Source organism: Elgaria multicarinata, chromosome 3 (assembly GCF_023053635.1).
Source record: "Elgaria multicarinata webbii isolate HBS135686 ecotype San Diego chromosome 3, rElgMul1.1.pri, whole genome shotgun sequence".
In the NCBI taxonomy this organism is placed as follows: domain Eukaryota; kingdom Metazoa; phylum Chordata; class Lepidosauria; order Squamata; family Anguidae; genus Elgaria; species Elgaria multicarinata.
Genome location: NC_086173.1, coordinates 6590519 through 6617727, shown reverse-complemented (window position 1 = coordinate 6617727; position 27209 = coordinate 6590519). Strand labels below are relative to the sequence as shown.

At 47.2% G+C, this 27209-nt stretch overlaps 1 protein-coding gene across 1 annotated transcript; it reads left to right on the top strand.

Annotated features, from left to right (window-relative positions):
* LOC134396526 (solute carrier family 26 member 10-like) lies at positions 1–26613 on the top strand. The gene is made up of 18 exons (XM_063123037.1): positions 1–268; positions 4499–4609; positions 7176–7339; positions 9631–9795; positions 10186–10338; positions 12790–12872; positions 13099–13246; positions 14159–14272; positions 16573–16650; positions 18014–18109; positions 19230–19336; positions 19992–20061; positions 21434–21604; positions 22597–22636; positions 22854–22933; positions 24957–25011; positions 25194–25300; positions 26419–26613. Exons 1-18 carry the CDS (start codon positions 1–3, stop codon positions 26455–26457), a joined length of 2049 nt encoding a protein of 682 aa, XP_062979107.1. The 3' UTR covers positions 26458–26613.
* The last annotated feature ends 596 nt before the right edge of the window (positions 26614–27209 follow it).

The window sequence follows — 27209 nt, the reverse complement described above, 5'->3', positions numbered from 1 at the left end:
ATGAGCAGTTTGGCCTTGTACCGTGGCATCTACACCGAGGAGCGCTTCCAGCAGGGCTACGGGGCGCCGCCAGAGCCCGAAAGCAACCTGGCAGGGATGCTGAAAGGCAAGCTGGCCCGGGGCTGCCGGTGCTCCAGGGCTGCCGCCTTGCACTTGCTTAGAAGCAGACTGCCTGTGGCAAGCTGGCTGCCCAGGTACCAGCCCAAGAAGTGGCTCCTGGGTGACGTGGTTGCAGGGCTAACCGTGGGCATTGTACACATCCCACAAGGTGAGTTTGCGTGGGAGTGCGTGGGTGGGTGTAGGGATGCAGCTGCACTGAATGCCAGCTGCGACCCTAAGAGACACACTGCACAGCGAAAGGCTGAAGAGGAACCCTTTCCCCCTCCCTTTCCATTCCTATGTTTGTTGCAGAATGAATAGTTGTGGGTCAGTCATTCTTCCCTTCTGGAAGCCTCTCCTGCACTGGGTAGCAAAAAGGGGATTATTTGGGAAATGTGGGGAAGGGGCACATTGCTAGGCATCATTGGTACTCCACACGTGTCCTTCTCTTGATCTATAATCTCTCCTCTTCCTAGTCTCCCAAAAATCTTTGATCTTCACACGTTTTTATCCCATTTGTTCCCATCTTTAGCTGCCTGATTTCTGCTTCCCACCTGCAACATCATCAGGGACTTCCCTTCACTCCCCCAGAAATTCAGATCTCTGTCTTTCTCCCTGCTCTTCAAAGCAAGTTCTGATGGATCCCTGCTCTCTCTGAGGCTTGAAGCGTCTCTGTCCCCATCCCACCCACCCCCATGTTCTTCCTGGGGATTTGGACTCCATCTCTCCCCCCCCCCCCCACATATTGGGTTTCTGATGTCTGCCTTCCCTCATTCTTTCCCCCTAGTTTTCGTCTGGCCCCAGGAATTCACTTCCCAGTCCTCCCTCCCTCCCTCCCTTGTCATTCCAGTCTCTGCTCCTCCAAAAGAAACCTCCCCTCTTTTACCCTCTCTTTGGTTCACATACTTTTAAGATCCTTCAACAGCCTGGCAGCTTCCTTTTGAAACTCTGCAGCCTCTTGTCTGGCTTTCGGAGGTTGGTATCCTGTGCACACCTACCTGGGGAAAGGCCCCAATGGGCACTGTGGAGCTTACTTCTAAGTAAACCTGCATACAGTTGGGCAGTCTGCCTTGCACCAGAAATTGTTCCCTCTGCTCTGCCTGGTTGTCTTGCTGGGGCAGGGTGGTAGAACAGAGGAGGAGGAGAGAGGGGAAACAACCCTGAGCTCCTGGATGTCTTTCTGCCTGGAATCCTGCCCTGCCTGGCCTTGTTAAGGTAGAGCTCCTTTTCCTTCATCGCCACCTCAGCCTTAGGCAGCTGGGGTGAATGGAGCATGGCTCCTGAGCTCCTGGCCAGAGCTGCTGTTGCCAATTCTCCTCTGACTGTTGATCAAGACAAACAAAGAAACGTCCGGGGCAGACTGGAGATAGTCATATCAAATCTCTAGCTGTCTAAGAGCCCATTTTCGTGTTGAGACGGCACTTTTGAAATCCTGCAGGGTTTTGTTTTGCTTTGCTTCTGCTTCCAGAGAGGTGGCCGTGTTATAGTCTGCTGCAGCAAAAACAACACAGAGTCTTGTGGTGCCTTACAGACTTAACAGATGTATTGTAGCTCCTGATGGCTCTGTGCTACATCCAGTATCAGAGGCAGTAAGCCTATATATACCAGTTTCTGGGGAACATGGGTGGGAGGGCGCTGCTGCACTGTGGATCCCTGGTTGACAGCTGGTTGGCCACTGTGGGAACAGAATGCTGGACTAGATGGACCCTCGGTCTGGTCCAGCAGGGCTCTTCTGATGTTCGACCCACCTGGTCCAGATGGACCAGCAAAGTCAGCTACCTGGTTGATCTCCTTTTACCACATGGGTAAAAAAAAGGCTACATTGCCACTTACCCTGGGTGGGTCTCCTTCTCCACCCTCCTCTAGGTCAGCTGCCTCCTACTCCCTCCCCCCATCCCTTATCAGGGAAACCTTCTCCTTGAAATACAGTGCTGGGAAACTGGGCAGAGAAGAGCTTCAAGAGGATGCCAGGAGCAGCAGCAGGGCACCTTGGATAATTTTCCTAAGGTGGTGTCTCCATAGACAAGAGACGGTGCTACCCTAGAGCAAGTGTTTCTGGAAACCAGCACAGAATGCCCATGACTGGCACTATCTGGAAGGCAATGGCACATGTTTCTATGAGGTCAGGGCTCCCCCTTTGTAGATTCCTCTGTCCTGGGTTTCCCCAACCTGCCGCCTTCCAAATGTGTTGGAACACAACTCTCATCATCCCCAGCCAAGCTGGCCAATGGAGATGATGGGGATTGTAGTCTGACACATCTGGAAGGCACCAGTTTGGGGAAAGGCGGCTGTAACCCAACAAACACCCTGCAAAATGCCGTTACAACCCAAACATCTCTATACTATGCTCGCTAATGATCTGATAAAATCTTGTTCTTGTCCAACTTTTGCCACCTTTAAATCCTATCCCCCCCCCCCTCCCAATTTCCTGCCTCATGGTTGGGCCGGCATTGTGCTAGCTGGTACCTCTTTGTAAAAATTCACCCTTCCTCTACTTCCGGATTGGCACTACTAGAGAGAAATGAGCAGCTGCCTGGACTTAGCCCAAATAACATAGAGTGCATTGTACCAGCAAAATGAAGTGGTTGCCAAGTAATTTTGGGTATTAGCTATAGTTAAATATGTGTAATGTACTCCAGATGGCTACTTTTTCTAAGCAAGAGCAGCTTTGGGAGAACCTGATGAGGGTTTACATACATTTTGAAACCCGCAGAAGGACAAACAGCTTAAGGTGGGCTGATTTGGAGCAGAGAAGCAACAGGGGTGTTAAAGGGTTAAGCACCCTCTCCCTCCCATCACTTTTCTGCTCCAACCTGCTCTTTCCAAAAGCATTTTGCTTAGCAAAACCATCCATCATGGTTGGGCCATGTTGTCTTCTTAAAAACATGTGTTTGTATTAACAAGTACTTCGGCTCTGTGTGTATACAAAAACTTGTACCCACAGTGGGTAATTCAGGGACCATATCTTTGGGATCTCATCAAACAGTATGTTCCGTACAGTTGCAACACACGTTCTGGCTCAATGACTAGAAGAGGAAAGTGCAGGTTGTTGTCTGAGAGTGAGTCAAGCAAGACTTCAGGGTTGCCTGGACTCGTAATAAGAGCAGGACTTGGATTCCTGGATTTCTCTCCCTTATTCCAAAAGAGAAGGGGAGACTTACGTTCAGATTCCATGCAGTATCCTGTAGCATGGTGAAAGGGTTTGGTACGGAGGTGGAAGACCTTCATTTAGATCTGCATCTGTGAAGCTTGTGAAGTAGCCTTGTCACAGGACCAGCCCTGCCATGAGGCAGAGTGAGGTGGCCACTTCAGGCAGCAATGCTGAGGTCATGGAATGGATAGGGCTGTACGTGCCATGTCAACCTGCTCTGTGCCGCCTAAGCTAGTCTGCTGCCCACAGGTACAGCAAAGGATGCTGTCCTATCATCAGCATTAAAATCAGATGTACCTGCCGTGTTGTCCTTTGCCTCAGGCAATGAAATGTTTGGGGCTGGACCTTCACTGTCATCAGGGCTTCTTCTGAGCCAGGTCTCAGAAGACCAGAATAAGTCCTTCTTGAAGCCCAGAAGAGGCAGGTGCTAGGAAGCCCAGGAGACTATCCTTATGATCTGAAGCCCTCACTCCTGATTCCAGATGTGACTGTTTAGTGGTAAGGGAAACACTCTCCATAGATGCTCCAAGACAGGTGGGCTTGAGAGGGCTCTTTTTAGGTTATTACTCCACAGTTCTAATTCAGGGCTGGATCCTCTGTACCTTGAGCAGCATCGTTGCCACGTAGTTATAGCAAGTGCTGTCTCTCTGGGCCAGTAACTAATGCTATGAGGAGACCCATGTGGGAGGAGGCTCCAAAGTTTGTGAACCCTTGGGCAGGACACCCTTGATGGGGGCCTTCCCTCAGCAAGGCTACCTTCTCATTGTGGCCAGCTGCTGCTCCCCCTCCCCCTTCTTTCTCATTACTACCACTTGCTCACCTGACAGGCAAAAAGCAAGTGAGCAAGTAGGCCTTGGTGTCTTCTGCTCCTCCTTCTCACCACCACTGTTGTCTGGTCCAGAGTGAGAGGCAGGTGAACAAGCAGGCTGCAATGGTGAAGAGGAGCAGCAGGTCCAGAAGACTCTTGTCAGTGGGCCCCTGCTGGGGGTGGGCCCTTAGCAAATGCCTGACCATGCCCACCCATGAATTCAACTCCGGGGAAGGGCATATGGCCCAGTCTCTTCCCATGATCACTTCTCTTGTCTCATAGGCACCAATGACATTGGTAGTCCTTTGTCAGGGAACTGGAGCCTAATAATTACAGCTTGTGTTTTTAGAGGTCGGCATTCCCATTCCCAACCGATTGTTTACACTTGGCCTCGCAGCCTGTGGGGATTATATAGCTCTTTCTGTTTGCTCTTCCTACAGGAATGGCCTTTGCCCTGCTCACCTCAGTAGCACCAGTCTATGGGCTCTACACATCGTTCTTCCCTGCCCTGCTGTACATGCTTTTTGGCACCGGGCGCCATGTGTCCACAGGTAAGAGTGCTACAAGTTTCAGTCAGGATGCAGTAACCCCTGTGGCCTGTGGGGGCGCTCTTCTCAACCTCCCAGCTGTAATGTACTCCCACAGATCTACACCCATAAAATATGATTAATAATACAAATAAATAAATAAATAAATAAATAAACGTGTTTTACACATGGCAGCTTATTAGGGAGTTTCTCAAATACCTCTGATCACCAATTTTTGGGATGGGGGAGACCAACATCAGTCTGTCTTGAGAAATGTATTTCTCCAGCCTTCTGTCACTATAGCATGTCCAAGGGCTTCTTTAGATTAAGAGGAAATTAAATTGCCTTACCGGGTTTTGCTTCCTGCCTCTCTTGCACAGTTGTAATGGACTACATTACACGGGTGGAGGGGGACAACCACGTGGTCTGTAATTGAAAACTTCTCCTCCTCTCGGTGCTCATAGCCTGGAATGGGACTACACCCTCTAGTGGCTGCTTTGTAGAGCAATTTCAGAGGCACACGGTAGGAAATCCCTCGATATTTCAGAAGAATCAGGATATCCAGGGGGTGGGGTTAGAACAGGATTTCCTTGTGAAAGCATGGGAGATGTGCAGGGGGTTGATGACAACGTCAGAAGGATCTGCAAACTTCTGTAAGTGGCCAGTCACAAACGTGCCTTATTTTGCTCTTATGAAGTATCTGCAAGGAACAGAAACCAGGATGGGAATATGCAAATAAAGAGGTGGGGCTACCCAGATAGGTGCTTGCTTAATTCTTAACAACTGGGATCACCAAGGGCAGGAAGCAATGTTAGCTCCATCCCCGCTCCATTAACATCTCTTGAGTACCCCATTTTATTTTCTCCAAGATAGGTGAATGGCTGCTATTTACTTCTTCAAGGAAAAATAACACCTGGCATTTGAAGACACTGTTGCATTGAGAGCCACACTTGTTCTCCCCCGGCACTACATGTGGGGTGGGGAAGATGATGCTGGCCCCCCAGAAGTTGTTGGGCTCCAAACTCCCATTAGCGCCCCTCCCCACGGCCAGTGCTTGGGGACAATAGGAACTGTTGTCCAACAGCATCTGGAAGGCTGCAAGTTCCCCATCCCTGATGTAGGAGTTTGCAATGTGTCTCATCTCTCAGGGTTTCAATATACAATCCTTTTTGCCAAACACACATATACAGTTTGTTATGATGATGGGTTGTTTTGGTAGTTCCCTGCCTCGATCCAGAGGGAGAAGTGGTATTAAATTATTATTATTATTATTATTATTATTATTATTATTATTATTATTATTATTATTCCATTTAAACTGGGCACATTTACAGAAAAAGACAGTGGCTGCTTGTGTCCATTGGGGCTGAGGCCAGGGCAGATGCTTGGTATTCTTCTGAGATTGCCAGAGGATCATAGAATCATAGAATAGCAGAGTAGGAAGGGGCCTACAAGGCCATCGAGTCCAACCCCCTGCTCAATGCAGGAATCCACCCTAAAGCATCCCTGACAGATGGTTGTCCAGCTGCCTCTTGAATGCCTCTAGTGTGGGAGAGCCCACAACCTCCCTAGGTAACTGATTCCATTGCCGTACTGCTCTAACAGTCAGGAAGTTTTTCCTGATGTCCAGCTGGAATCTGGCTTCCTTTAACTTGAGCCCATTATTCCGTGTCCTGCACTCTGGGAGGATCGAGAAGAGATCCTGGCCCTCCTCTGTGTGACAACCTTTTAAGTATTTGAAGAGTGCTATCATGTCTCCCCTGAGTAGAGGAGAAGACTACATGTTGCACTTGGAAGCAGTGAAAACACTGGTTGCGGGGGGAAATCTCTACCACAAGTGAGTGGGGGACAGGCAGGGGTTCTCTGCCCAATTTACAGGGCATCTCTCTACGAGCGATTGGTCGCACGCTTGTCTTTTACATGACATTGTCAACCTCCAGGACATCTCCTGCTCTTTTCCCCATTTATCCTGCTTTCAAAAAGATCAGAGATAAGCTGGAATTAAAAACCCTGCGATATATCGGCAGTATGAAATGCCAGCATAGTGCTATATTTCGGTCACTAGACAGCGCTGTTTCACTGAACATATAGAAAGGCTGCTGATAAGTCTGGTGAGAAAGGGCATTTTTAATTCCACCGCACATGTTCGTTGTCTAAAGAAGCCCATGCTAATCATGCCACGGACACAGAAGCAGGAAGCCCCGGTAAGCCTGCAGGATTTTTCTATAATGAAGAGAACACCCACAATCTAAAAAGACACTACATGCCGGGGGGGGGGGAGGAATGGGGAGGTAAGAGGAAAAAGACAATTCTTTCAGCTGGGCTGGTGGAACGGCCCTGCTTCCCCCTGTCATCTCCCTCCATCTGGCCTGCTGGAATGGCTGGTGGTGGTGACAGTTGAGGGAGCCTTCATGGGGGACATCTGTCAGTGGGACTGGTGGAATGACCTTGCTGCCGTCTCTCAGTAGGAACGGGTGGCACTGTTGCTGTCAATACAGCAACACAGGGCTTATGAATGGGTGTTACCGTGGCCTGTAACACAGGGTTTTAATTAGTTCCTTTCTCCTTTCTACCCCTTCCTACTCTGCAGGCACCTTTGCTGTGGTGAGTCTGATGACTGGCTCTGTGGTGGAGCGTTTGGTTCCTTCATCCCAGCAGTCCAACAGCACGGCAGTCCCCGATGAAGAGGCTTTGCTCGAAGGCCAGCGCATTGGTGTGGCTGCTGCCATGGCCTTCCTCATGGGGCTCCTCATGGTGAGTCAGCCGGTGCTGCCAGAACCCAATGGGCCTGAGTGGCTTTTGGGAGGCCTAGTAGACCAAGAAAAGGCTATCCTCCTCAAAAGAGAGTCATGCTGTGAGAGGCTACATTCCGGTGAAAAGAAGGGCTGATAAGTAATAGGTATACTCCTCCTGAACATGGAGGCTTCATGCTAAGCTATTTATACAAATCTTATTCATGGCTACCCTGAATGGGTTTTAGCCGAACACATATTATCACACATTATTACATAAAAAATTAAAATGAGCCGAACTCTGTACAGCAGTTACTCCCATCAGCACACATCTTCTACAGTAAACACATCCTAATTTCTCCTTGTACTCTGTATATCTACGGTATATCTACTGTTTACAATCATCCACCTGAACGTGTTCCTTCCTAATTTTTGCAGCTCTTACTGCAAAATAGGCCAAATTCAGTAGGGTCGATTTCTCTGCCGTTAGTAGGTAGCCTAATTTCGCTTGGTCTGTTAAATGCACCATAGGGGCTAAATATTTATTCCTAGGGCTGTTGTATAATCTGCAGTATAATATATAGTGAACAGAGTCCTCCACCTCTTGTTCTCCACAACAGCAAATTCTTTGATCTCTGGGTATATTATTAAATCTACCTTCTCTAAAATTCGTCTGCATGGTCTGCATTCTCAGGCTTGTAAGAGCTTTACGCAAGACTGGATTCGTAATTTCAATTAGGCATTTTTCTTCTCTAGGCTTTAATTTTATGAAAGGATAAATATTGGAGAATTTGGAAGCTTTAATTCCATTAAAATCCATCTTACCAATATAATTCCTCAATGTTTGTCTAATCGCCATGCGTTGTTGGTCTATATTTCCTTCTAATATCGTTTTAGGATCTATTCCGAATTGTCTTAGCTTGGCTTCACACCTTTCTATCCAGTTGCCATGTGAGGGGTATTTTCTCTGATCTTTCACCACCACCTTAACTAGGTTATTTATTGATGTTTTCATTTTGAGGTAATAAAAAAACATGTTCCTCCAGATGGTATACTCTATTGGAAGCATCCCAACTTCCACCCTCATATAACAAATGGGTGTGTCAGGGGGAAGACCCAACAATATCCGTAGGAATTTATTTTGGACCACCTCAAGTTGCTTTATATTAGCGTTGGCCCAAATTTCTGCCCCATAGAATAACTGCGGCAAAACCTTTGCCGCAAAAACTTTACATGCTGGGGCTATCATTTGTCCTCCTCTTATTATTCTGGCGAATTTTAACACTGTCTGCATTGACCTATTTGCTTTCAATTTTATTGCCTCCATATGACTCGTCCATGCACCATTTTGTTTAAAAAATATACCTAAGTAGTTAAATTGATTTGTTTGTTCCAGACGGTGTCCATTTAATGTCCATTTATGTATTTGTGGGCTTCTCCCAAAAACCATTACTTTTGTCTTCTGATAGTTAATGGTTAGTAATTCCTTCCTACAAATCTCACCAAATGCTTTGAGTGATCTTCGCATACCCACTAGGTTTTTCTGATAATAATACCATATCGTCTGCGTATAAAAAAATGTTCAGTTTTCTTGAACCTACTGCCACAGGGAAATTCTGTTTATTTACTAATTCACCAATGATATTATTTACATATATATTAAATAGAGTTGGAGCTAGCAAGCAACCTTGTGTAACTCCTAAAGATGTTTCTATTTCATTGGATAATTGTCCACCTCTACCTACTCTTACCCGCATGGAGGTATTTGAGTAGAGATTTTTTTATCAGCCATAAAAGATGCCTGTCCATTCCAAATTGCCAAAGTGCTAAGCTAGTTTGACTGACAGCTATTGCCCTCCACGATGTTGCTTGATTCTTAGGGAAACCCATCTGTGCTGGTGACCATCACCGCATCTCACGGCAATGAGTCCTGTAGTTAATGGTGCAGTGTGTGAAGAGCTGTTTTAATTTGTCTGTTCTGTAAACGTTCTGTCTCCTGACCTCGAGGGCTGGTATCCTTAAACCTTGTTGTATTGCCCTCTGGGAACCTTATTCAGCAACTCCTCTGACTTTGAGATTTTACTAGGCCCAGCCCACACACTTTCAAGCTTAACGCCTGTAACCATAAGGACTAGAAACTTGCTTTAAAAATATAGAACAGCAACACAAGCTGAAGAAGCACAGTTATACACAAGGTTCCACATATTCTACATCTTTTCCACCTGTAGAATTTCAGCAGACATAGAGCCCCGGTTCAGGGAAGTCTACACTTTGCGTAGCTAGCACTAACATGCCCCCGCCCCTCTTCCCTAGATCGTGATGTTTACCCTTCACCTGGGCTTCCTCTCCACCTATCTCTCGGAGCCGGTTGTCAAGGCCTTTACCAGCGCAGCTGCCCTGCATGTGGTGGTGTCTCAGCTCCAGAGCCTACTGGGCCTGCCCCTACCACGACCTGATGGCTGCTTCGCCATCTTCAAGGTATGTGGATCTACTTCTGAAGTCACAGGAAGTATAAGTGCAGAGGGTGAATGTCTTTCTTCTTCCTAGCTGTTCCTGAATACAAAACATGGGAGATATCAGTTCTCTGGGCTAATATATATTCTGTGATAGCTGGAAATATGGCCCCTCCCTTTCCCCCCTCCCCATGTCTCAGCTTGGGGCTTTTAGACAAAGTTTTGTGGTTGATCAGATATGCTGGAACTGCCTGCCAATGCCCATGTTGATTGAAACTGGAAGCTGTCAAGAGGCGTCGCTACTCCTTCTTCCCAGGCTGCTAAAAGCATTCCAACCTATGCCTTTGCCAGAAGACCTGGTTTCCCTTTGTGAGTGCCATGCTAGAAGGTTCACATCTCGTGTGTTATTCCCTAGACGCTGGCATCTGTCGCGGAAGCCTTGCCCTTAACCAACATAGCAGAACTGCTCATCTCAGGCCTGTGCTTGGCTGTGCTGGTACCCATCAAGGAGATCAACAACCGCTACCGTAGCCGGATGAGGGTCCCCATTCCGGGAGAGATCATCATGGTACGTGGGGAAGCTCCATGATGTCTTGCAGCGGCATCCAGCCACTTGGTGGGGGGCCCATGGGGAGGAAATTCACACTTGATGCTCACACGTCGTGTCTCTTCAATCAACCTGTTTGTATTTCCTTTGCATATTTCCATTTTCATGTTTGAGGTCATCAAAAGGTTTGGAAATCATGGGTGGGTTCCAGGGCCTCATCTACCCCAAACGGGATATTGCACTATGGAAGTAGTATATAAAAGGCAGGAGCCACACGACTGCTTTATAGCAGTATTGAAGTGCCCTGACAACTGTTGGGACCCATTGACACTTGCCATATACCGCTTTCATACCGCTATGTCCTGCTTGGTGTGGCTCCTGACTTTTATATACTGCTTTCATACGGCTTTCATAGTGCAATATGGTGTAGATTAGGCCCAGATTTAGGCAGGCACGACCGGGCTGGTGGAAGCAGAACTCCCCACCCTCTCCTTGCCACAGCAGACCCTCCAGCCCACCAAAAATGCTGCACAGGGGTTCGGGGACCGTGCTGAACGGTGTGAGCTGTGGTGCGAGGAGGTGAAGCGGATCGAGCAAAGGCAACTTCCATGAGTGGAGTCTTTCTGTTCAGTCTTCATGAAGGCAGATCTTGGATCCAGTATGATGTAATGGGTGCAGACCTGGGGGGAGGAGGTCAAATCTGGCCCACGTGGGGTCCCAATCCAGCCCTCTGGGGTTTCCCAGATGGCCCCACCCCTTCCCCAGGCCCCACCCCTTCCCCTGGCCACCAATCATTTGATGGTTTTCCTGCTTTTGTGCCGTTCCCCCGCCCCCTTCTTAGAGGTTGAAATGCTTCTCCTAAGGCTTAGTTACTTAGTTAGCTTTAAGGTCTGACATGCTAGTATTTGGGGTCTTTTAGCCCTGCCCCTTTTGCCTTTGGTCCCACCCACTGCTGGAATATGGCACTCAAGAGCTTCTTCAAAATTCAGCCCATGGGTAGAAAGAGGCTTAACACCCCTGCTGTACAGATATAAATAGGGATGACAGAGACCAAGAAGAGAGGATAGAATAGGCTACACACCCAAGCTCCACTGAAGGAAAGCCATACTTGTGGAAACTCTGCATTTATACTTTGCAACCTGCCCAGGCTGTTTTATATATAACTTGATTCCCCTTAAATAAACAACAACACCTACTTGCGGTGGTTGGCATATAAAAGTTCCCCTCATTAATTCAAATCGACCTTAATTCTTGTAATATTTGGAAGCCTTGACAAATGTGAGGTGTCCCCTCACAATGAAGGGTATTTGGGAGATAATGGCAGCACATTTAGGGAGGTTTCATATTCGGGGCATCCAGGTCACAACAGCTACAGCAGATGCTTTCAAAGGTGATGAGGGGGTTCAGGGCTGGTGTCAAGGGTAAGCCGGGTTGGGCAACTGCCAAGACCCATAGCCCAACAGGGGCCCACTGGCAAAAGACCCCTGGACAGGATCTACACTATTCATTACACCGTTGTTTAAGTGCATTGTTGCGTCCTCCCCTGCTACGTTACAAAATGCAACTTGAGCCCAGTCAACCGAAATACCTTTTCTTCTATCGTTTTACCCCGGCACACTCTTCTTTAGAACGTTCTTCATTATGCTCATACCGGCTCTGAAGTAAACCTCCTTCTTCCGGTGACTCTGGGCTAGACCTGCCGGGATAAGCCGGCAGGGAGGTGGGGCGACGCGTAGGGACGAGGGAAGCCCTGCAGCGTCTTAAAGGGGCCACGTGCGCCCCGAAAGATAAGCGGGTTTTTTAAAAAATTAAGACTCTGTCCCCTCTTTCACCACCCGCCCTCCCCCTCCCCCTCATCGCGTTGTGCCAGCTCTCCCTCCCCTCGTCTAGAAAAGCCCTCACTTGTCCTAATCAGGAAGCAAAGACCATGGTCACGAGACATGACTTTGAAAGACGGCATTGAAAACAACGAAATGTTGGGGCACATTGTTAGTTTTAAAACGATTTTAACAGAAAGTGGAACGGTTTTAAAAGTCAGAAGAAACGTAACAACAACAGCATCACGTGACTGCTGACGTCATCTCTGCCAACTTGTTACGTTTCATCTAGACAAGTGTAGACGGGCTCCTGGACTTGCTCTGCCTCTTCACCTTTGCAGCTTGCTTGCTCACCTGCCTCTTGCTCCTCTGGCGGTAGTGGTGAGGAGGAGGAGGAGATGCCACGGCCTACGCGCTCCCTGGCTCTCTGCCTGTCAGGTGAACATATGGTAGCAAAGATGAGAAAGAGGGTGAGCAAGAACAGCTGGTGACAAAGGCGGTGAGAAGACAGACTCGCTGAGGGAGGGGGCCCATGGAGGGTGTCTAGCCTAAGGAAAGTTCAAAACCTTGAGCCAGCACTGAGGGGCTTCTTTGAAAGGCGACGCAGCCTACGCTCCTTTGGACTCACTCTCTTGTATTGCGTCTTCTTTGGCAGGTACTGCTGGCCACTGGGCTCTGCTTTGCTTCCTCCCTAAACACTCATTACAACGTGCAGATCGTTGGACACCTCCCGGCAGGGTAAGACCCCCTTTCTCGGCCTCTCTTCCCTTATGCTCCATGCCGCCTGTGGGCCATGGTGCTTTGTTGGCAGGCAACAGGAGTGCAACTTCCTGCCTTGCTGACCCTATTATTGTTGGCCTAACATGGCGGCCAAGCCCACCCTGGGGATGAATGTTGGGGAGGGGCAGGGGATGACCTCCGTCCCAGCACACAGTGATTCCTGTTCCACCATTCTTTCATGCAGGTTCCCACAACCCCAGCTCCCAGCCCTGCATCTGCTGCCCCAAGTGCTGGGTGACACAGTGGCCCTCACATTCGTGGCCTACGCCATCTCAGTGTCCCTGGCCATGATCTACGCTGAGAAGCACCACTATGTCATTGACCCCAACCAGGTGTGTGCCCAGCCTCCAGGATTTTGAGGGCCCTCGGACAAGACACCCTCCATGGGGCCCCTCTCTCAGTGAGTCCACCTTCTCACCACCACTGTCATCAGCTGCTCCTCATCCTCTTCCTCATTATTGTTGCCACTTGCTTGCTTGGCAGGCAGGGAGCCAGGGAGCAAGTAGACCATGGCATCTCCTGCTTCTCCTTCTCACCATCAGCATTGTCTGGGACAGAGCAAGAGACAGGGGAATAACCAGGTTGCAATGCATGTACTATCAGTGATGGCATGTATTCTTTCAGCCATTCTTGAGGTACCATAGGAGGACAAATTGATGCTGTTTCTGCCGTCGATCCCCAAACCTGCTTTCTGCACCCGCTCAGGCAGCTTTCCCCAATGTGGTGTCCTGGGGATCTGCTGTATTCCCCAGGTTGGGTAAGGCTGCTCTAAGGGCATCATACAACTCACTTCTGCTTGAATGGTCTTTGGCAGAGGTGTTCCAAGTATCAGCAATGTCACTTGTACCCTCAGTTCCAGCCCCGTGTAGTAGATCCAGGATGACAAGCAAAGCTAAACTGAGTTACCTGCTGTAACTCCCATGTGTTCCCACTCCCACCAGCCTCTCCAACAGGGAACCCTGGGTACTATAATTCTGCGAGGTATTTATGGGGATCTTTGTGAATTCCCAGTACCCCCACAAACAGTTTTCAGTTTTCTTTGGAGAGAGGGGAGCCATGACAGTAAACCAGTTTAAAGCTGGTCTCTATTTGTAGTGTAGACTTTAGCTTGAGCGTTCTTCCCCCATTTCCTTTCTTCATCTAGCCATCACCCCACCCTAACCCAACCCCTTCCCTTGTATCAGGACAGCTTCTAGTTCAACCAGATCAGAATCTGCTCTCACCTTGCCTCTCTCCTCCCACAGGAATTATTGGCTCATGGCCTCTCAAATCTGGTTTCGTCCCTGTTCACCTGTTTTCCCAACTCAGCCACACTGGCTACGACCAACATTTTGGAGAGTGCCGGTGGACACACGCAGGTATAAGGCTAGGGACAGCTGTATCATTAGGCAGAATGAGGCAGCTGCCTCAGGCAACACATGCCAGGGGACGGGGAGTGATGGTGAGGTGTCGGAGGAAGGACAGAGCTGGGTGCATGACACTCAGCCGTCCCTGTGCCCTCTAAGCTAGCCTGCTGCCCTCAGCTGCTTGGAGGACACTGGCCTGTCACAAGTGTTGAAGTAAAATTCAGCTGCCGCTGTGATTGGTTTTTGCATGAGGCTTGGAGGTTGGAATGAAGGGAGGACACCATTTTGTTGTTTACTGCAGACAGCAAAATGTCTTGAGCTGGCTTGTATATGAGGAGTGGTGGGGAGGATGGCATCTTGTCATTTACCTCAGGCAGCAAAATACTTGAGCTGGCTGAAGGAGAGTGAGGACAGGCCACCATCCTGTTGAGTACCTCAGACAGCAAAATGACTTGAGCTTGCTCTATATAAGGCAGATGCCTCAGGGTGTGGGGAGAATGCCATTTTGTCATTTACCTCAGACAGTAAATTGTCTTGAGCTGGTGCACCTAATGCAGATGCCTCAGGTGCATTTTAACTAGCGTCACCTTGCCTAGTCCTATCATGGTACTTTTGGTTTCCATTTATTTATTTATTTACTGCTCCATATCTATACAAATTCTGGAGTGGTGAACAGAAAATGTATAATTTACCAAAGTAAAAAGATTAAAACGCCATATTAAAATTATTGGAAAAACAAGGTGCAAAACGGCCAGTGGCTAGAGAAATGTGAGGAAGTGAGAGCAGGAAGGAAAGTGTAGGCCTAGGGCTAGATTTGAGGCATAAGCGGCAGCAGTAGCCTCTTGGGATCAAAGCAGACAACTTTTTTCTCCTGGCAGGACTCTTTTGCCTTTAAGAGCTGTGCAGTGAGCATAGACCAGTCCCCCTGGCAAAGAGATACGGACAAGCTTCAGCTGGTAGAATTTTCTCGCCATGCTGCTGTTAAAGGCAGAGGAGCCCCACTGGAAAATAAACAGGTGGTAAACTGTGTTCTGAGCTGGTTTTACTATCACTGTATCTCCATGCTGGGGGGCCGGGGAGTGGGGGGAAGTCATCCGCCTCTCATGCAGTTGTTAAAGGCACAGAGCCTGTGTCCAGAAAAAAAGCTCCATGTGAAGAGGGAGGCTGTGAGCTTTGGCTGCTGATGAGCAAGGCATAGCTATTATTATTATTATTATTATTTATTTATTTATTTATTTATTTATTTATTTATATAGCACCATCAACGTACATGGTGCTGTACAGAGTAAAACAGTAAATAGCAAGACCCTGCCGCATAGGCTTACAATGCTGTGGGCATTCCCACATCATTTTGATGTTGTGTTAATTATGTTCATATATTCAAGGCTGAGCTGGCAAAAAGCTTCATCCCACGTACCTGCTTCCCTCGGATTATTCCCGTAGCGCTAAGCTTTCGCGGTTGTTGTTGTTTTTGCTACCGGGCGACAGCGAATCTTTGCATACCAGGAAGTGACTTTAACGGGGCGGGGGGGGGGAATTATTTATTTATTTATTACATTTCTATATAACATTCTGTAAAAAATCATTAAAAAATCAACGGACGACCCAATTCAATTCAAATTTGGTATGATTAAAGCTCTCCCTAATATCTATTACTGTGCCAATTTTGGTGTCTTTATCTTTAAAGCCTACGCAGATGTAAGTATTTCTCTAAAATCCTGCTCCTGTGCCCCAGCGGTGGCTCGGAAGATACGCTCAAAAAGTAGGGGCTGCATAATTAAGGCAGGATGCCTGGGAGTACTTCACAATCAAAGCAGATTGTAAGGTGGAAAACTTCTGAGTCCTTTGCATACAATTCGCAGTGACTACACAGTATAACGCTGGTGTGACAAAGCTCTAAGAGCCCCTATTTAGCTGGAATTCTATTCTTTAGACCAGGGGTGGGCAACTTTGGGGTGTCTGGGGGCTACTTTCAACCTCTTGCCCTCCTGCTGGTGCCACTAAATTTGGCTTTTTAAAAGTCTGTAGTGGTTTGCTGCCAAAGTTTGGCAGCAAACTGCTGGGGTTTATTATTTTTCTGCTCCCGTACTGCCAAATTTTGGTGGCATCAGAAGACTGGCTGCTTGTTTAGCCCACTCCTTCTTTAGCCTGATTAACATAATGGTGAATAAAGACCTGCTCGTTTATTTGGTATGACTGGTGTTTTCAACTGCTGTGTAGTACTAAGAATGCACAATGCTGTTTTGTTCCCAGTGGGCCTAATGTACCTTCATTTAACTCTGCCACGGCTAACCAGTCTTCCTTACCCACAGCTTTCTGGTCTCTTCACCAGTGCTGTTGTCCTGGTTGTATTGCTATGGATTGGGCCCCTCTTCTACTACTTGCCCAAGGTAAGCCAGTCAGAGGGATGTGAGTAGGGATAATCCAGAGGGCCATTTATTACCCCCAGCCAATCCTGAAACAAGGATAAATGATGTGTATAAATGATAATTGATAACTATATGCTTATTTTGATCAACTCTGATAATTTATTCCATGCAGATTTTGGGTTCTCTTGATGGATATTTTTGATTATCTACTTACTTGCGACACTTGGTTCCTAGAGTGAAGTAAAATGTACACATACACCTTTACTAGACAGATTTGCTTCCATATTAGCTGCTTAGTTTGAAATTTGCACACTTAGCTCTCTCGTTTTTTATAGAGAATCCAGATGCCATTGTTGCTAACCTGTTGCATCCGAGCTCTTTTTAAAAATGTAAAATGCCATTGCAGAACCACCTTGTCCAGCGTAGACTGGCAAAGTACTATTGAAGCTTCTTTGGGCTACTGTGCCTTTAGTGAAAAGCTTTCTTCTTGTGGTTTTTGTCTCTGATTGCTTCCTGTTCAGTGTGGCTGTGGAATTACTGATGAATTGCCCCTTAACTAGTCACTTTCAGCTTTCAATGGCAGGAGTAAGCTTTAAATAATGGTTTCCCCTCCCCCCTCTCTAACTGCAAACTAGCACTATTTCACATCTAATAAAATAAAATAAAAACATTAATGAGAGCAAATGTGTAACTAAAACCTTCTTTTCACCAAGTGCAGGAACTGACTACTTAAGGACTAATTAAGGAGCAATTCAGTAATGCCACATTCCTGCTGAACAGGAAGCCATTACAGGGGTAGAAGTCACAAGGAGGAAGCTTCTAATTAAAGCTTCAGGGGGAACTGCAAAATGGCTTATTTCTGCGTAAACATTATATGAGAATAATGGCCATGTGGATGGGTATCGCTAGACTATATAGTGCTATATTAATTAGTGTGTGGAACTACCATTTTAATTCCACTTTCAGCTGATTGTAGAAAAGCAATTCCGCAGCAGGGTTGCGGAAACTACGCTGTAGTTTGGAAGCAACCACAGTTGCTAGTCGGGTTATTATTAGGTTCTCATGAGGAAGTGGCACCCATACTTCTAATAGCCCAAACCTATGCAGAGGTAGACATTCCTTTTGATGGACTTAGGTGCACCTAACTCTATACGTTCTGAGGCATCAACAAGGACTGGAGCTCAGGTGACCCTGTGTGTCAAGGGCTGAGAAGGTGTGACACAGAGTACCATTTCTCAACTGCTGGCTCCAAACCTGTTTCACGGGTGGAGGCCCCCTTGTACATGGCTGCAGATTCTCTCTTCTACACTACCCATAGTCAGCCTTCTCCTATCTTGCTGGTGGACAGTATGTGTCTCACACCGGGATTCTCTTTCCCCTCTAGGCTGTCTTGGCTTGTATCAATGTCACCAGCCTTCGGCAGATGTTTCTACAATTCCAGGACCTGCCTGAGCTGTGGAGGATCAGCCATGTTGACTTTGTAAGCAGTAACAGCGGCTAGGAATGGCCCTATTTCTAATCTAATGGCTAGAAATTTAGCATTGTATATGCTTCTACCTTACCAAAAACGTTTACATAGCTGTCACATTCTTGCATCTCTCTCTCTCTCTCTCTCTCTCTCTCTCTCTCTCTGTGTATATACTTGTAGATTCTGCCAATACAATGCTCTCAAGGCAATTTACAGTGTAAAATAGTCTACACTGTAGACTACAACTCCCAGCATTCCTGACCTTTGGCTGGGCTGGCTGAGGCTGATGGGAGTTGAAGCCCAAACATCTGGAGAGCAACAGGTTGGAGAAGGCTGGAGTAAAACAATGGCTTGGAATTTAATAGACGCAATACAAAAAAAGGAGAGAGGAAGAGAGGAAGAAACTAAGCAACTTCATGGACGCCGCATTCAGCAGTTTGGGGAGGGAGAAGCCAACTGGCCGTTTGTCCTCCTGGCTTGGCCAATGGGAGGGCCCTCACCTTTTCACCTCTCCCTTTGGTGCAGCCCAATGGACACATGTCGCTCTATGGATTTCAGAGTTAAAACGCCTTTATTTGGGAGCTTGAGAATCACTGCCCTTGAATGTGGCCTTGAATATGGCCATGTTCCATGTGGGCTTCACCACGGGAGATTTTGAAGAGCTTCTGCACAGCAGAAGAATGTGCTCTATCAGATCTGAGTAGGCAACAGGCAAGAAGGAAAGACAGAGCCAGTGGGCCGGTTTACAAGATCAAATGGCTCACATGATAGGTTATTGTGCATGTGTGCGTGCTGGTATGAGGCATCTGAACATGGAGACCGAGGGTTATGAAGGGCTGTTTAGCCCTCAGGCACCCACAGTCCCTGGGTCATTCAAAACCTGCCGGGCACGTGCCACAGCCTACCGTGGCTTAAATAACCCATGGTGGACTGTTTTGATTGTGCGAACCAGGTCACTGAAGGGGAAAACGTACAAGTTGTATGTTTTCCCCTTCCCCTTGTCACTGTTTGTGACAGTGGTAATGGACTCTAGAGAGGCGGTTGCACCTCAGACCAACACCCCCAGTCAATACGCAAGCCCTCTTCCCTGATTTGTTGACATTCTGCCACCATCTTTTCTTATACATTGCAGACCGTGTGGGTGGTCACGTGGCTCTCTGTGGTGGTGCTCAACGTGGACCTTGGCTTGGCCGTGGGGGTTGTGTTTTCCATGATGACTGTTGTTTGCCGCACACAGAGGTACTCACATATCGGCCCTCTTCCTCTGCATACTCCCTTTGCTAAATACTGGATCAAGCCCAACTGCTTGGAACAGATGCCTCATTGTTAGGGTGCCTACTTTTGAATAGTCAACAACAGAGGAAATACATTACACAAAAAAGAAGAATTGCATAAAAATGCATATGGATTAGCAATGTATAGCTTCCTAAAGGAAGACATTATCATTATAATTTAAATAGGAATATAATAATCTCATTAAAGGTGTAAATGGCAGTGACCTATGTACCTACCTGTTCAGCCTACTGTCCAGGTGATAACTATTGTTGGCCAACAGCTATGTTTTGTTTTTTAATTTTTTTAATGTATTATTGGACCAGACATCCCTTCAAATAAAGAACTCTGTTAAAGAGAACTCATGGCTATCCTACCCCTTGTTGGGATTAGGAGGTGCTGGCCAGACCATGGAGGCAGTATCAACCTTACACAGGAGGGAAGGGGATCAGTATATTTATTTTTATTTTCATTAATTATATTTTTAATACACCCAATAGAAGAAGTTCAAGCTGCTGCTTCTCCACCCATTGTCCATACTGATAAGTCACGGCTATGAACAGCGTTGGGGAATCTCAGCCCAGCTTAATGTATCCTTCTTGTTGCTTCTTTCGTCTTACAGAACCGAATGCTCAGTGCTGGGCAGGGCAGCTGACACAGAAATCTACAAGCCTGTCAAGTACAACAGCAAGGTAAAGGTGGTGAGGATCAAGGTGGTGAAGCTCAGGGGTGGGGCAACTACTTTGCATGCGGAAGGTGCCAAGTTCAAGCCCCGGCATCTCCATGTTGACATTGCTGCCAGTCAGTGTCAACAATACTGAGCCAGGTGGACCAAGGGTCTGCCTCAGTGTAACATAGCTTCCTATGTTCCTATGATTTATTTATTTATTTATTTATTTATTTATTTATTACATTTATATACCGCCCCATAGCCGAAGCTCTCTGGGCGGTTTACAAAAGTTTAAAACAGTAAACATTTAAAAAGTATACAAAATTTAAAACCATCAAAAACATAAAAACAACAGTATCCATTTATAAAAACAACATTTCTGGGGTCCATTCAAAAACAAACTTAGCATTGTTAAATGCTGTTAAACGCCTGGGAGAAGAGAAACGTCTTGACCTGGCGCCTGAAAGATAACAGTGTTGGTGCCAGGCGAGCCTCATCGGGGAGATCATTCCACAGTCGGGGGGGGGGCCACCACCGAGAAGGCCCTCTCCCTTGTGGCCATCCTCCAAGCTTCCCTCAGAGTAGGCACTTGGAGGAGAACCTTAGATGCTGAGCGCAGTGTACAGGTAGGTTCATGTTGGGAGAGGCGTTCCATCAGGTATTGTGGTCCCAAGCCATGATTGAGACTGAGAAATGAAATCTGGCATATTTGAAATTGTGCCCCCAAAGCATCTACTACAGAGGGAATACATCTCAGCAGTAAAACTTGGAACTGTTGGTGGTCCACCACAACGCCCAACCCACGCTAGCTCAACACCCCAAAAATTAAGGGGAGGAAGCAAAGCTACTTCTTGTTCTATCGTATTCCCTTCCCCTTCCTGCCACTGTCCAATTTCCAATTTCATGCCTGCTTGCCTTAGGGTAAGCCTCCACAAATTCAATGGGGCTTACTTCATAGTAGACACATAGAGGATGTAGAGGATTGTACTGTAAATTGATGAACTTTGGGTGCAATCCTAGGCACGTTTAGACAGAATAAATGCTGGGAGTTGCAGAACTTTCCCCCCATCTAAACACAGACAGGATTCAGCCTTTAGTTAGGCAGAGCAGAACCTATAGCAATCTTTCCCAACTTGGCTGAGGGGATGTTGGAAATTGTAGTCCAACACATCTGGAGGTCACCAGGTTGGGGAAGGCTGAGCTTTACCTTTGAAATAAGATGGGTTTTTTTTATTAATGATTGGAAAAGAGTTGTAGATTAAAGCTGTAGATTAAAACCTCTGCAGGGCGTTAGGTTGAGGAAGGCTGCCTCTACATGACTACTCAGAAGTAAACCCCATTGAGTCCATTGATGGATCTGTACCCTTTTTATCTTCCCCACCTCTTCTTCTCAGTGCTTTGAGATCCCAGGTGTGAAGATCTTAAGTTACCAGGCCCCCATCTATTATGGGAACCGCAGTTTCTTCCGTGATGCTCTGAGCCGACTGGTGGGGCTGGACCAGGAAAATGAGTGTCCCAAGGACCTAAGTCCAGAGAGCAGAATCAAGATGGACATCAGCACTGTGGTAATCATCTCCTTGGTGCAAGGCTAAGATGGGATCGTGATTGGGGTAGGTGGGTGATCCAGAGTGGAATACTGGGGTTGAATTCAGTTAGAATCAGGGCCAAAACAGATTACATTCAATGTGAATTGCGCAACTACATTTTCTTTTCATTTATACTCTAGAATCTTAAAAGCACCCCCCTACAATGCCCCCATACAGATACAGATTGGGGGCCCTGCACCTACTCATTATTCTCATTCAATGTATGGCAGCTTCATATGCTTGTATGAATCCTAAGGTGTTTCAGCCCAGCCCTCTTGGAGATTTTGTTTGGTCATTTGTAGGAAACACTGTACATTTTTTAGTGAACCTTATTCTACATAGCAATTATTATTTATGAGATCTTATCCCTGACATGAGTCGGGAACCCAGTATAGTTTGAGCTTGTTGGCTGTGGGCTTTTCTACATGAGGCATTTATTGTGCGCTTGTCGGTTGGTTTCAGGTCCTTTTGACGATGTCATGACCCTCCAGTTTCATTTCCGTGTCCAAACAGTACTTTAGAGCAGTTAAAATGCAGCATTTAATTGTGAAAGTTAAACGAGGTGTGATTTCCTTTTGCATATTTGTGCTATTCTGCTATACCACAGTGCCACCTAGAGGTTATGTAGCAGAAAAGGAAGCACTCCTCATGTCTCAACTCTCCGACAAAAGTGAAAACAGATGCAGCTAATTAACAGCCTTGTGTAGAAAAGCTCAGTATTTCACCCTCTGATTGGGTTCTGGTGGGTTTAAAACAACAACAAAGGTTGAGATGAGTTTGGGGATTGTTACCTTGTGATAACTGACCATCCAGGGTGCTTCAAAATATCCTCTGATGAGGCAGGATAAATGTATTTTAAATAAATACATGTCTAACAAGCTCAGACTAAGGGATTTTACTTTGTCTAGAGTTGACAAAGTAAATTCCCACCTCTCCTAAGTGGAAGTTAATTCTTGGTTTCCCTCCCCTAGGAGAGCAGTGTCTCTGTCCTGGAGAAGAAGCTTAGCTCAGGTAAGCCAATGTTCATTCCCTTCCAGCTCCTGGAAGGTTTTGCTCAGTAAGCCTGCATTTTGAACTCTGTGGTGGGGAAATCTGTTTTCTCCTTTCCTGAATCTTGCAGAGGATCCTTAATTCCAAATGGAAATGTTAATAATCATAATCATAATTGGAGCTGCTGTGGATCCACTGTGGATTCGGGCTGAGACGCCTGTCTTGTTTGCTCCTCCAGGCGTAGCAGTACAAGCAGTGATTCTTGACTGCAGTGGAGTGTCCTTTGTTGACTCAGCTGGGGCCCGCCTCCTTATTCAGGTACCAAACATGCAGGAGGGTGGCAGTGGTGATGATGGAGTACTTACAGTCAAAAAGAATGAGTGTAAACTAGACTAAAGCCAGGCTGGAATCCAGGCTCCCTGCCCTCTAAACACAGTGCATAGTGGCTGGCTGTGATGGGCGGTGTTAATTCACTAATCTGTCAGGGGTAGCATGCCAGCAGTGGGAAAACCCTGAGCTCAAAGTGGGTTTGGTCACTCCTTTTCTTCCTCTTATTATTATTATTATTATTATTATTATTTATTTATTTATTTATATAGCACCATCAATGTACATCTTATTTGGATAACCCCATTCTTCCCTCCCTTTCTCTCTGGCTGTTTCTACACCAGCCCGAAAATTAGGTCTGGTCACAGCCGAGTCCCTGAGCATCCAAATGACGCACAGGGACTCCCGGGGGCGAGTGGGGATGAGCATGGGTTTTCCCAGGGATAAATAATCCCTGGGAAATTGATTCTTCCCGCAGTCTTGGGATTGTCCCGACATCATGGGAGGTGTGTGCGTGCCCATCATGGCTTCGTCCTGCCTCCTCGCGAGTAGGCAGGAAATGGGCACAGAGCTCTTAAGGTGCTCTTTGCCCATCGGGGGGGAGGGGGAGGGGGAGCATGTTTTTTTAAAAATCTTACCTTTAGTTGGAGCGCTCGTGCGTTTGGACTAAGGGGAGGATCTCCTTAAAAAAATATATGGCGGGCACGACATCCCTCCTTCCTCCTGGGATGTCGTGCGCGCATTTGGACTAAGGGGAGGATCTCGCGATAAGAATATCGTGAGATCCTCCCCCCTCCCTCCCTCTACACCCGCATGGTATAGAAAGGCCCTCTGTCTCTCTCCCCTCCCCGCCCCCGGCGCCCCCTTCTCTCTCCCTCTCCCCACCTCTTCCTCCCTTTCAACAGGCAGTGGTCCATTTTAAAGTAAAGGTGCGCATCATGACAGTCCCATAGCCACACCCCCAAGGAGAGTCCAAAAAGGCAGGCAGCTGCATTGATGCATATACCAACAAACCAGTTCTAGAAGTTTTCCATCTTCACCAGGCCTTTGGTGAAGCTAATGGGTCTTAATTGCCTACTCTGAAATACTTTACATTACAACAATGAACAATATGTTGCTACTGGGGAAATTCATTCCCCACCAACTGCTATGAAGATTGCTGCTCAGGTCATAGGAAACTAGGAATTTTGAGACGGTCAGCAGATGATATCAGCATCCCTGCTAATAAAAATGTGCCTGCCCCACATCCCTGAGAGGCCTGGCTCCACTACACCACTCCTAGCAGGCTGCCAGGGGAAGGACAGAATGTTCTTGCCAGACTTTTGAACCGATTGCTTGCAAAAGGCTTTTGAAATTAGGCCAAAGGCTGCTTGCAGCCCCAGGGCCGCAGGTTACCCACGCCTGCATCAGTAGCTGTTCAAAGGTGCTGTCCTCTCTTATCTATTAAACAGATGTAGAGAAAAGCACCCTCCATTTAGGCATAAGGGTTTCAGGATCCAAGTAAGGCCGTCAAGAGATCAGTAAGGCTGTGTTTTACCTTCAAAGTTAGGAATAGGGAATGTTCTTATTCATAAATAAAAGACCCTTTTGCCTGAATCTCACCTTGTGCAGAAATGAGCCCAGCATCAGTCAGCCAATTTTGCAGGCTCTATAACGCTAAGACAGTTTAAACTCTGACCCCTGTCTGCTGCATTAACACTAACTGGGAGAGAACACACACTATAATAAATAGTGGGGTCCAGGATCTGTATTGAGGCCAATGATTATTTAAGCAATTTACCGCTAAGTAATCTGAAGTCAGGATTTTGAATGTTTGAATGAAAAACTGGAGTGCAAACTTGATAGCTCCTACAATAGAATATAGAGACTCCTTTTGCAAATATCAGTGGCAGTGCTCCTAAGTCATCAGGGCTCCTAAGTAATCAGAGAATTGCTGCTATGGACCCACTGAGACGGATTGTAGTTAAGAGATGTTGTTTAAGATACCCTACCAATGGCTTGCCTTGCTTTGCAGGTGTGCGTGGAATGCCAAAAAGCAGGCGTGCAGATGCATCTGGCTGCCTGTAATGGTGAGTGAAACCGGAAGTCAAATCAGGCCTCCTCCAGTTGACTTTGCTGGTAGTTTTAATCTAAGGTTGTACGTAAAGATTTTATCCAATGTGTGGTACACCAGATTGCGTACGGGACTGGGACTCAGGAGACCTGGATTCTAGACCTCACTACCTCCCTTTCTTTCTTCCTTTCCATCTAGCCAATGTCTTACAGACCTTGAGCTTCTGTGGCCTCATGCATCACCTACACCCACAACAGATTTTTGTCACTGTTCATGATGCTGCTTCCTACCTCCAGCAGACCACGGTAAGAGGCAGCGGGTGCAGACAAACCACTGAAGAGCCTTTGTGCTTGTTGCTCCTGATCCACCCCCCTGTATCTAAGGGTGGTGATGATATGGGTTGGGACACTGTAGCCTAGTTCTCCCAAATAGCAAACACAGTGCCAAGGTTGTAATGCTTTAGACTGCACCCCCTATGGGGGGGGGGGGAAACACTTTTCTACAGATAGAAATATTCTAATCTAGGCTTCTCCCTGATTTGCTAGTTTTCTATGTTAGGGAATTTATTTATTTTTTAATGGGTGAGCAGTGAACCTGTACTTGAAGCCTTAAATGCTCCAGTTCAGACAAAGGTTCATCACTTTATCTGCTGTTTGGGAGACTGGGCCACTCTCTCTCTCTTCAGGAACAAGCCATTCTGGCTCATTCAGTGTTGGCTTAACAGGCCTTTTTCACTATGTGCTGGCCAAAGGAGAGATCTTTTCGAGAGATTAGTGAGAGAGCATGTATTTGAGTTCTCCATGCAGCATCACCTTTGGGATCTCTGCTTGTGCAGAGCTGGAGTTGGAATATTTTAGAGCAGGGAGGGGGCAGAACTTCAGGACTGGAGGCCAAACTTGGCCTAGTCTAGTCCCCTGGGGTTCTCCAGATGGCCACACCTCCTTTTCCTGGCCCCTCCCCTCTCCCCAACCACTTCTCATTTGGTAGTTTCCTGGCTTCTGTGCATCCCCCCCCCCCATTCTAAAAGGTTGAAATTCCTCTGCTAAGGCTGAATTACTGGCAGTAACAACTTTAAAACAAAAATATGCTGTTATTTTTGGCCCCATCTGCCACTGGAATGCAGCCCCTGAAAATGAAATTTGGTCCTTAGTGCTTAGTAAACCATTTTCCATTGTGTCTGCTGCTTATTGCTCCCCAGCATCTTCCAAAAACCATTTTAGAGTACTCAAAGCACTTCACATACATTAGCTTTGTCATTTCTTACAACCACCCAATAAGGTAGATCCTCCTCCTCCTCCTCCCCATGTTGCAGATGTGGGCTTGAGGGGAAAGACTGGCACGTAGTGAGGATCAGGTGGGTAGAGGTGTGATTCTGTTATGCTGCGTAGAGCCTCATGGATAACTTTTTTTGGTTTCTGCTCAGGAAAGCATGGAACAGAAGGACCCCACCATCTGGGTATAGCCCTCGCCTGCCTGCCAAGGGTCAAGGACTGTGTCAGTGAAGCCCTGCGTACCAGGACAAGGACTATCTGAGTACACAGAGTCGTGCTAAAGGCAGCGGGCTGCCTTGGAGGCCCTGCTTGCTACTGGCTTGTTCAGGAAAAAGGACACACAGAAGAAAGAGGCAGCAGTCCGAGATGAGCAGAGCCCTTGGATGCAGCAGCTCCTCCTTTTGCCATGATCTGGCTGGCCGGCTGTAGTTTGAATTAGTCCACCGCTGCCCTAGCAGAGGGAGGATTCATTTTGCACTCCCTCCAGTCCTAGCTCCCTCTTCGCTGGATCCTTCTCAGAAATTGCTCATGCGCAATAGCCAAAAACAACGAGAGAGTTACATTATTTTTTAAAAAAATCTTTTATTCCCTTCCCCCAAATGGTTCCCTTTACAGAAAAACAAACATCTGTTTGATGTAATCACAGGAAGTGTCGTTGCAACCAAGTGGAAAGGGGCAGACAGGCTTTCAGCCCATAGGGCCAAGGCGGGATTGAGACCGTGTGTTTGCGGGGAGCTTGGAACGAAAGGTAACCAATACTGCGCCATCGCTTGTTCCAGCTGGAGCAGTCCCAACCCTCCTCCCAGCCTATTGGATGCAAGAAGGGGTAGCAGGGATGGGTAAGCAGGAAGAGACTCTAGCGCTGTTTAGGCTCTCTGTAAAGTAGTGAAACTCACCCTGTGAGCAGCAGTGGGGCCATGCCGAGTAGCGCCACTCCCCAATG